The sequence below is a fragment of the Belonocnema kinseyi genome, chromosome 2 (assembly GCF_010883055.1).
Source record: "Belonocnema kinseyi isolate 2016_QV_RU_SX_M_011 chromosome 2, B_treatae_v1, whole genome shotgun sequence".
NCBI classification, from domain to species: domain Eukaryota; kingdom Metazoa; phylum Arthropoda; class Insecta; order Hymenoptera; family Cynipidae; genus Belonocnema; species Belonocnema kinseyi.
In genome coordinates this window covers 74,380,759-74,392,598 of record NC_046658.1, presented here as the reverse complement: position 1 = coordinate 74,392,598, position 11,840 = coordinate 74,380,759, and the positions used below count along the sequence as shown (strand labels likewise).

General features: G+C 29.3%; 1 protein-coding gene across 1 annotated transcript; it reads right to left on the bottom strand.

Annotated features, from left to right (window-relative positions):
• Positions 1–3,164: 3,164 nt before the first annotated feature.
• Positions 3,165–9,297, bottom strand: LOC117167189 (putative peptidyl-prolyl cis-trans isomerase dodo). Its single transcript, XM_033351914.1, has 3 exons — positions 9,071–9,297; positions 8,063–8,275; positions 3,165–3,603 (listed from the first exon to the last, which is right to left on the bottom strand). The coding sequence occupies exons 1-3, from the start codon at positions 9,123–9,125 to the stop codon at positions 3,383–3,385; spliced, it is 489 nt and encodes a 162-aa protein (XP_033207805.1). The 5' UTR covers positions 9,126–9,297; the 3' UTR covers positions 3,165–3,382.
• Positions 9,298–11,840: the final 2,543 nt, after the last annotated feature.

Sequence of the window (11,840 nt, the reverse complement as noted above, 5' to 3'; positions counted from 1 at the left end):
GTTATAAGATTTTTTTAATTTTTTAAGCTTGGTTTATTCTAGAGGCATTTAATTCAAAATTGTTTAATTACAAATACTTTAAACTGAAAATTCTGCAATTATGAAGTCATTTCATTTGATATCCTATGATTTCATAGAATAAAAAAACAGAACATATTTCAATCTTCAATCATAAAACTGATTAAAATTAAACCGAGACATTTTAGAATATTCAAATCCTAAATTTAAAATTATCAAGGCTTTCATATGAAGATTTTCAATTTCTCCTCCTACATTTCTTATATTTGAATTTGAATCTAAAACATTGTGGGATTTAAAATGTCCAAAACTTAAGAAATTCAAAACCAAATATTTTCGAATTAAAACTTTTGTAAGCAAAAAAAATTTTATTTCAAAACTTTCAAAATTAAACTGTTTTAGAATTTCGCATTCTAAACTATAATTTTAAATTAAAATTATATATATTTTTAATATATTAATAATAAATATCATATAATGTAGTATCAAAGTAACATTCAGAGTGATCAAAGAAATTTTTTTTTACTACTGAATTTGATATTCATAACAAAAATCACTGTCTTTTTCACCGTTCAAAATTTAGATATAATCGTGATCCTTTGATATTTAATTTTTGTAAAAACTTTCAAAATAAATTAAAGAATTAAAACTTGAACAGTTACAAATTAAACAATTGTCACGTTAAAAAAATGAAGCATTCTACATTAGTCTTAAAAATAAGTAGACGAAAATAATTAATTTTGAAATTGCGAATCACGATTTTTAAAAGCCAATCACTTTATTCTAAGGTGTCAAATTAATAACATTAAATGCATCAATAAAATTAATAACAATAAAATCTATAATTTAAAGCAGCCCTATGCATTGCCCGTGTATGTGTATGGTTGGGGTAGTTGTCATTTTAGGATTCGGAGGGGTATTGCAGTTCAAATAAATCCAATAGATGACGCTTCGATCAGGTAGGTCAGTCTTTGCATTGTTATGTATAGTAAAAATACTGAACTTCATTAAAAACTTGATTCTTTTATAAACATAAAAGGAAGAACAAAGTTTTCAGCAAAAATAAGAGCAGCTGTAATTAGTAATCTCAAAAATTCATGAAAACATGTAATCTAATATTAGAAAAATTGAATAGAAAGATTAGTATTTAAAAAACAGTTTGAATTGTATTAATATTTTTCTATTTTTTATTTTTCTAATATAATTAATTAATTTTATAAACAATTGTAATTGTTGCAAATTCTTAACATTGATTGATAATATGACTTTACTAATAATAATAATAATAATATTTAAACATTAATAATTAGCCTTATAACATACTTTTTTTTTTTGACTTGTGGTTGAAAACTGAACTTTATTGCTGAAAATTAATTTTATGTTGGAAGATTCATCTAGATTCATTCTAGTTCAAAGTTAAACAATTTGGATGTAAATTTATCTTTTTAAATTGAAAATTCATTTATTTTGTTGACAATTCACATACGTTGTTAAAAAATCAATTTTTTTGTAGAAAATAAGTTTTTTCTTTGAAAGTTAATCTCCTTATTTAAAAATTCTTCTTTTCGGTTGAAAATTCAAGTATTCCAGTTAAGTATTCATTATTTTAGATTAAAATTAATCTCTTGGGATAGAAATAAATTTATTGGTTGAAAAACAAACTCGTCTGTTGAAAATGATTTTTTTTAAACTGAAGATTCATCATTTTGATTAAAAATTAATTTATTTGGTTGAAAAATTAGCTTTTTGATGTTATAATATGACGTATAGTCTGGAGCTACACATTTTAGTTCTATGATTTCGCACTAACAATTAAAAACACTTTCAATGCAATAATAAATTTACTCGGCTACAAGTTCTCATCATTTAAAGTGTCAATTTTACACATTTTTCTAATAGAAATCACTTTCAATAGAATATTTTCCGTTTTTGCACTTTTTTTTATTTTGGAAGAAGGAAATTATAAATTGTGTCCAATTTTGACTTCCAGCAGGGATTTTTAAATTCTTGTTTACTAAAACCCAGTTTCTATTTTTTTAAAATTCCCGTTCCATATCGAAAATTCGTTGTCCGAAGGGAAATTTTATTTCTTTATCAACTCCCTTTTATAAAATAAAAACGATAATTATTTTCACTTATAAGCCCTGCAACTGTAGATAAAGTAAAAATTAATTTAATTCTCGTTTTTTTTCGGTTTCCCGCTCAAGTCTCCACCCTGATTATAAATAAATGATGTATAAATATATATTTTTTAGAGAGTGGAAATATCTAGATGAATTAATAAAAAAAGTATATTATAAGGAGAATTATCAATGATTAAATATTATTATTACTGTTATTATTAGTCCTGTAATATTATCAATGTTTGAAATGTGCAACAAATACAATTGTTTATAAAATTAATTTATTACATTAGCAAGATAAACAATAGAAAAATATGAATACAATTTAAACTGTTTTCAAAATACCCACCTTTATATTCAATTTTCCTAATAATAAATTACATGTTTTCATGTATTTTTTTAGTTTACTAATTACTACTGCTCTTATTGTTACTGAAAACTTTGTTCTTCCTTTTATATTCATAAAAAGTATCAAGTTTTTAATGAATTTTGTTGTTTGTGCTATACATAATAACGCACAGGCCTGTCTGATAGGAGCGCCATCTATTGGATTTATTTGAACTACGATATCCCTCCAGATGCTAAGAGAACAGAAAGAGTGGGGGCGATGCATAGGACTGATTTAAAGTATTCAAAGACAAGGGGAAAAAAATCATGCAAAATAAAATTGTATAAGATGTCAAACTGACGTAAAGTACTAACAATCTGTCACAAGATAGAAAAAGTGACATGACAAACAACACTCGAAAGGCGAGCAGAAATACTATACAGAATCCAATATCTTTCTCCTAGAATTTTGTCTCATGTAAGGTAGGGCAGTTAAAAAAAGTACATGTTCATGCATAATAATTTTCACAATTGGGTCAAAAAATAAAAAAAATCTTCTAATAATCTCATAAAAATGTATATTATTCCCAATCAGTTTATTAAATACCTTTGCTACATAAAAACTGTATCAAAACGAAAATGATATAAAATAAGACTGCTGAAAGGAAATGCATTGGTATATAAATTAAATTAGGATTAATTGGATAATGTTATATTTTATTCGAAACTGCTAGTAGAGCCCAAAAAATGTAATTAACCGTAACATTACAATTAAACAGAAACTGGAAACAAATTTGAGCTAAGCTTTTCAGCTGTGATTATGTGGAACCACAATCCATGAATTATGATAATGGGTACACAAAATGTTGCGTTGTGATCATAGTTCGGCATTCTCTGTTTTATTAGGAATGGGTTCAGGCAGTTCGCTGGATTATATGAACTCCACTGTCCGTGTGAACTGCTTGAGAAAGTTCGCCGACTTTTAAGGCAAAAGCAGCTTGTTCAAAAGGTTTCTGCATTGCGCCTCGTCCAAATGGCCCAAGATCGCCGCCACGCTTCGCAGAACTACAGTCGCTGTATTTAGAGGCAAGTTCGGAAAAGGTGGCTTTTCCAGATACGAGTTGTTCTCTATACGCTGGAAATAAAAATAATCGTTCTATTATTTTTAACCCAGAAATTATTTGAAGACCAATTTCTAAAGTTTCTGAATTTGGAGTATTCGAGGGGTCATTACACGGATTTTTAGTGTAGACTAGGTATATAGATTTTATGGGATTGCGCAATATTGCATGGAAATGCGAACAAAAAATTTCGAGTTGAAAAAAAAACAGAATACAGTGTGAAATATGCCCTTATATTGAATTTGTAACATAACGTTTCGATCAAAATAACCAGATTTTCTTGTAAACTTTACCAGATGTTTTGGGAAGCTCAACCAGATGTTATGGTAGGCACTGATTTTCGACTATCGAATTTCGATACAAAAGTTAAAGTGCAGTAACTAAATCCCGCTTTGCTAAAATTTCGTCTGTCTCTATACATGATATTTTTGTGGCGATTCGGCTGACGATTTCAAATTCCCGGTCAAGTGTTTCAATTTTCGCGGTCAACAAAACTAACATATTCATATTTTCCGGCAAAATACAAACATTTATTTTAATTCATGGCGTTCATTCTGAATACCCTTTAACACAACAAAGCAAACAATTGCAAAATAAATGAATTCTCAAATGAAAGCATTAATCTTCAACTTAAATAGTTGAATTTTAAAACAAAAAGATGAATTTTCAATTAAAATGATAAATAATTAACTCTAATACTTGAATTTTCTACCTAAAAGACGCATTTTTAAATACTAAGATTAATTTTCAAACAAAGAGATTAGTTTTCTACCAGAAAATAAAATTTTTCGATTGGGAATTGTGAAACTGCGATACGCCACTTGGTGACAAAAATTCGAACTACGAAGAATAGGCACGATTTTAAAGATGCCTTTTAATTTGTGCATAAAAGTGTTTTAACAAATTTTTTGTGGAGTTTAAGTATTTTTTGGATAATAGAAATAAGTCTTTATCGGAAACAAAGTGTTTTAGATGGATTTTATGTATTATACAGTGAAAACCCACACTTTTCACAGAAATATTTTTCTAAAAAAACAAAACAATTATTGTTCTCGTTATTATGATTTTCAAAAGACTATAAACTTAAATGGACTTATTTTGAAGCAAAAATGAACTCAAAGTAAATTTTTATTAATTTATACATGAAATATTTACTATTTTAAAATCTGATCTAAAAGTTCGGTTAGAATTCGTATTTAAATTCCAGTCGTCTATTATTCGTATTTTTGGCATAATATGGATAAAATTTGTCGCTGCATACATTAATTAAAGTTTATTTAAGATTATAATGCATTGAAACTCACATGAAATAATTGTATTTTTTTAAAACCCCTATTTCACAAAAATGTGTTTTTTCACTGTATAATATGGGAATTCTATCTAAGACTATTTATTTTTAATGAATATTTGTTTTTAGTATTCAATCGTTGTTTTATACCCCACAAAACAAACGTAAAAACACTTTTATGCAAAAATTACCATAAATGTTTAAAATTATACCTACTCTTTCTAGTTCCAGTTTTCGGCACCAGGTGGCGAAATTGCAGACTACCATTTCCAATATAATACATAAATTTTAACGAAATACTTCAATTTTCAATTAAAGAAGACAGATAGTTCAATCAAATAGTTGAATTTTTGACTAAAAAAAAAAGAAAGAATTTTCAACAGAAATTGGAATAGTTACAGTTTTAGTTTAAAAAATTAATTTACAATCTAATTGATAAATTTTCAACTGAAATGATGAATCTTCAACTGAAATAGTTGAATCTTAAACAAAAAAGATGAGCTTTCAACTAATGCAATGAACATTCAACTGAAATAGTTCAATTTTTAACTAAAAAAAGTTAATTTTCACTAAAAAAAGAGAAATTATCAACTAAAACTGAAATAATTAAGTTTTATGTTAAAGAAACTTAATTTTCTACATAACTAAAATTATGAATAATTCAACTGGAATAATATTTATATTTTCGGTTAAAAAAATGCAAGCAAAAAAGAAACAAATTTTCAACAAAATAGTTCAATTTTCGGCAAAAGAAAATCCTTTTCATTCAAAGAAAAAACAATTTTTTAAACAAATAGCTCATTTTTCAATCAAAAAGTGAATTAATTAAAAAAAAATTTTAACTTTGAACCAAAGCAGATTCATTTCCAACCTAAAAGATGAATTTTCAACTAAAATTATAAATATATAACTGGAATACTGTAATTTCTGACAGGAAGGTAGATTTTTAAACAACGAATTGTTGAATTTTGAACTAGAAAAGATTGATTTTCAACAAAAAATGTATAATTTAAATTTTAAGTTGTAGAAATTAATTTTCAACCAAACTGATGAATTTTTTAACTAAAACGATGAATTTTCTACTGCAATAGGCGAATTTTATATCTAGCAAAAAAAAATGGAACTTTTAATCACAAATATTAATTTGTTGAAAAAAGACGAGTTTTCCACAAAGTACAGGAATATTCAAAGAAATTGTTTCATTTCTAAATAAAAAACATTAATTTTCAACCAAATAGTTGCATTTTCATCCAAAAATATCAATTTTTAAGCAAAAATAGGATAATCAAATTTTCCGTTAAAAATCTAACTCTTAAAAAAAAACTGATTTTCAGCAAACCAGTTAAATTTTCTACTCGAAAAGTTCAATTGTTAGTAAAAAAATGAATTTCAACAAAGTAGTTACCTTTTCAAACAGAGATTAATCTTCAAACAAAGAAATTAATTTTTATCAAAAGAGTTAACTTTTAATCGCATTCAGTACCTAATAAAACACTAAATAAACACACTTTTATGTCCCGTGAATGTAGATGAAGTAGAAATCACATTTCTAAATTGACCAAAATTATTAGAATAATGATAACTTGTATTTTACTACAATCTGAATTAAATTCCTGGTCATTTTCTAGTTTTTCTGGTCAATAATAAGATTCCCAGTTTCCCCGTCAAGTCGTACTCTGATTTTGGTCATTGCAAAAATTCTAGAACATTAACTTTGTTATTTAATGTCTACAATGTTAATATTTCCGAGAATATTTTTCACATACCCGAAAAATGTGTGTAGATTTTTATTTGACCTTATTTTGGCAAAATTTAATTTTGTATGGTTACCTAAAATTTTTTTTAAATTTAGAAGCTCTAAGAATAATGAATATTTTTTGTGTTGAGCATTTGTGTTCAGTAACTCGTCATTTTTAAAGATCTATCTTCTCCATTTTTTTATAGTATATTTTGGAACATAAGAAAGTTTTTCTATGCTGAAAAAAATATATTGATTATTTATAGAGCTTTAAGAATTTTTTCATTTCCAGGTCTCCATACAAAATTTAATTTCTCCTACATCAACTAAAACAGAAATTCTGAATAAATTGTAAAAATTACGCATATTAAGATGCAGATTAAGAAACAAAAGTAACATTCACCATTTTCCCAAAAATGCGATTTAAAAAATTGCCCTGCCATAAATTTCTGATAGAACTTTCTTTCCGAAGTTTTCAATATCTTTCAGATTCTTTCCGAAATTCTATCCGAAATGTACCACCATTTTCTTTCAGAATTTACCAGAGTGTCCCAGCGGTATCTTTCCGTTTTTTCGACCTTTTCCGAAACTGTCCCGCGCGCATTTTTGTCAGTCTCTATCAGATTGTATGAAATCTAAATTATGTAACATTGTTATATAAATATTGTTTAATAGAACTTGATATGTGATTATTATGTAATGTTTATAAACTTTTTGAATTAAAATATATCGAAGGATTAAGTAAAAAATTATTCATTTAATAAATTTCGAAAATCATTAATTTTATTAATTAAATAATCTTTTCAAAATTATAACTGTTTAATATATTTGATAGCAATTTAGTGAAAAAATTTTGGATAAAAAGAATTATTTTTTAAACCTTGTTTAAAGAATTGTTTTGTTTGTTCAAATTATGATTATTAACTTTTTAAAATAATAATTTTCGAAAACAAAATAATATATTATTAATAATTAAAAATTTCTGATAACATTCGATAAGAATAAATGGGACATTTCTGATAAGATCCGATAGAACACTATCGTGAGACACTTCTGATAAGATCTGATGGAATTATATTGGGACAAATTTTCGGAAAGAAACTGAAAAATTCGGATGCAGATTTCGGAAAAATTCTGATAAAATCTGAAAAGAATATTTTTCTGACTGTTTCAGAATCTATCAGAAATTTCCTTCAGAATCTTTCCGATTTTTTGGGCAGAGTGGCTAATTCTATTTCGACTCCGCTCAACCGCAAAATATTAATTGATTCATTTTAAATTGTATAAACGTTATAAGAGAACCAAGAGGAAATTTTTCAATGCGAAGCCGTTTTCAATATATAAAATTTGTTTTTTGTTCGATCCTCCCTACTGTACACCAAAATTCAGGAGTAATTAACCTCTCGGGAATGTTCCATAGATTTTTTAAAAATAGTGTCATATTTACAATTGATAAGTTCCAAAGCTTCTGCTTTGGATCTGGTGATATTTTCTTCTCTCCAAGAGGATGGTCGACGAGATCCGGAGTGTTTGACTAAAAGGTGAGAACATTGAACTTCTTCAGGGCCACTTTCTGTTCCATTTCCTGATTGATCCGCCGGTTTATCTGGCCTGTCCCATTGGCTCTCTTTTGTATATGTGTTTAAATAATAATATTGACCTGTTTAATAAAATATTACAAATTATTCGAATCAATATCATCTTGAATTTAATGCTAAAAATGTTTTTCAATCAAATTTGGACTTTTTGGGATTAAAATAGGAAATGGATTTTTTGGAGCAAGATACGGTCGATTCAATTGTATTAAAATATACTAACATTAGATTTTAAGCATCTTAAAATGTAATAAATTTGTACCTATTTTCTCTTATTTTTAAATATAACGTAATTTCGGCTAATAGTTCATTCTTTTAGGTTAGAATTTAACGATAAGAGTTTCAAATTAATTTGTAAATGCTTCAAAATAAAACAAATTAATTTTAATTTTGGTTCTTTTACAAAAACTAAATTTCGTAACTTAAAATGAAAAATGAGTAAAGTTTTTAATTAATAACAATAACTTTTAAGTTATACCATCGTAAGTTGATAGGGGCATATTTGAAAATTTTTGATCTGGAGTCTAATCCATATTCTCTGATATTATTCTATAAATAAAAAATTTTATGTCACATCACGGTTATTTTAGCACAAAAAATTGATTGAGAGCAGCAGCGATGAGGGTGTCAGGGTTAAATAGCAGGCGACAGATTAATGATTAATCGAAAAACGAAGACAATGCGGATGATGCATATGACACATGGCAGAAAAATTATGAAAAACAGTTCACAGGAAATAAATATTCTATAAAGGGGTAAATGAACACTAATAAATTCTAGAAACAAAAATTATTTTTGCAGTATAATAACGGTACGACAAAAGAAAGAAATAGTGCTTGAAATGTGAACAGAAAACACACCGGTAGACCTGCTGAGGCGTTTTTCCCAACCCGATGGTAGTTCTTCGTCAGACATAGTTATGGAAAGTGTTTTAATTTAAAGTGTGATGATAATGTAAGATACTTCAACTGCGAAAACCGACAACAAATAATTACACGTCTTAAAAATATAACAAAATTAGAGACATACACACACCCACTAAATACGAGCGAAATATGCTGCCGCTGTGTCTGTGTCTTCCGTGTATATAACCGACGATTTAGCCATGAAGTATGTAGTCTCAAGGTAGGTAACTTTGCCTAATTTCGACGTTCCGATCAATATTTTCCCATCAAAATGTCTGCACGCCTAGGGTCAAGCAATAATACCCTGGAACAAAACTTTATTTGTTTAATAACGTCAGAAAATTTTTAGCTATTATTTGCTGCAGCAAATAATGCACTTAGATAATAAAATCGTTGCAATAAAAAATGTCGATTTTATTATTTACTTCAATATCTTTTGGAAAATAAATGATAATATCCCAATACACATATCGTAAAAAATCATTTTTTTTTCGAGCTATTAAAAAAATAATATCTTGAATTTTACCATGGACATAGGAAACATGGGACTAGGCATGTCATCCTAACTTGGCGGGCGGGGTTGAATCCACGCAAGGGGGGAGAATTCCAAGAGTGGGGAGAGCCGCCATCTTACGATGTGCCATTTGATTATGCGCACGAGCATTTTTGCCGACAAATTGTGCGTGAAAATATAAACATGTGGGCGCTGCCATGTTTGTCGCGGGACATCAAAAGGTGGTGGACCTCCCGCCCCCCCTCATTGGATCACCCTCGCAATGGCATGCCTAGTCCCTTGTTTCCTATGTCCATGAATTTTCCCCACCTAAGTCTATAATCGTAAATACCTGATGTTAACGGTCAGTTTGCGGTAATATTACGGTAATATTACCGGTAATATTACCGCAGTCTACGACCAAATCACAGAATGATTTGCCACTTAAGTATGTTTTTTTTCTTAGAGAAAATAAGACGACACGTATCTTACCGACTTACTCAAAAAATATAATTGGCAATTAAGTTAAGAATACTTGAATTTAAAAAATTGAAAACGCGGATTAGGGACCGTTCTCATATTACGTAAAGCAATTTTCAACCAATTTTGGACTTCCCCTCCCTGGTTGTAACGCAACGTAACAAAACGTACCCCCCATCCGCTCGGTAACGTAACAAATATTGATTTTGATATTTTACAGCGTTTCAAACAGTGTGCATCCTAATATCGCTTATAGAATATACAAATATTGCTGTCTGATGTTTTCTACATCAATAATGTCAAAGTCAGAATGATTAGTTTATAAATTATTTATTATTGCACAAGAAACAAAATAAAAAAGGGACATAAGCAGTGCAGCCAATATCAACACAACTCATTGCCAACATAAACCTAATAAAAGCCGCGCTAAGATTTGAATCGATTATCGCATAAAATCGACGTTACTTAAAGCAGTTGATGACCCCTCCCCCCATGTGACACTTTGTAACAAATCGCCCACCCCTGGCATGTCACGCAATATGTGAACGGCCCCTTATGGAATTGCTTATGGAATGCTCGAAATTTTTAAAACCCCTTGACTGAGGCGTTACTTGGGTCGCTGAATAAGATTTGGAGGTTCAAATTCGAAGTGGCTGATCCAATATGGCGACGAAAAATGTTGAAAAATCCAATGAGTTGGCGGATTTTGGTGAAAATTTGTACTAGGGAGTTATTTGGGTCGTTGAATACCCTGAATACGAATTTGAGATCGGAAATATACAAATTCAAGATGGCCGGTCCAATATGGCGACCGAAAAACCATTTTGAACCCCTATATTTATCTAGTGAATTCGAATGTTGACCTAGAATTCAAATCCGTCAACTCATTGAATTTTTCAAACTTTTTGGTCGCCATATTCGATCAGCTCTTTAAAAATTTCGAATTTTGACATCGAATTCGTATTTAGCGACCCAAATAATCCACTAGTAACAATTGTCATCTTAATTCGCCAATTCATTGGAGTTTCAAACATTTTTGAACGCCATATTGGGTCAGTATTTTCGAAATTTTGACTTTGAATTCGTATTCAGCGACCCAAACAATCCCTCTGTACCAATTTTCAATGAAATCCGTCCAGTCCCTCATAGCAATAGGATATACCGGGATACCCCATTTTTCTACCAGGTTGTCCCAAAGATATCCCAGGAATAGTCCGTCGGATATCCGTGGCACGTTTACGGGATATTCAAATGTCCCAAGTAGAATATAAATTAATTGTCTATATCCTATTTGGGACATTTCAATATCCCGTAAACGTCCCAGGGATATCCTGGGGTTATCCGTGGGATATCAAAATTTCCGCCTTGCGAGATATCCGACGGTTTATCCCTGGGATATCCTTGGAACAGCCTGGGAAATATATGGGATCAAATGGGATATCCTGGTATATCCTATTGCTGTGAGGGGTCGAACGCCCTATAGATTTTGAGCCCACGTTGCGTTATTCTCGAGATATTTGTGAAAATATGTATAAAATCCTCCCAAATTTATTTTTTCTGAAGAATGCAATTTGAATAATTAATAACGATGATATTAATTTGTTAGGCGCTGGAACTTTGCGCTGGAGGTCCGGGGTTCGCTCCTTAACCAATATCTCTGGAATTTATCTATGCACATTACAACAATGCGTCCCTGACTGATAATATATACCAAGACAGCCCTGTACAGTAGCGTAGTCAGGGGGGAGCACC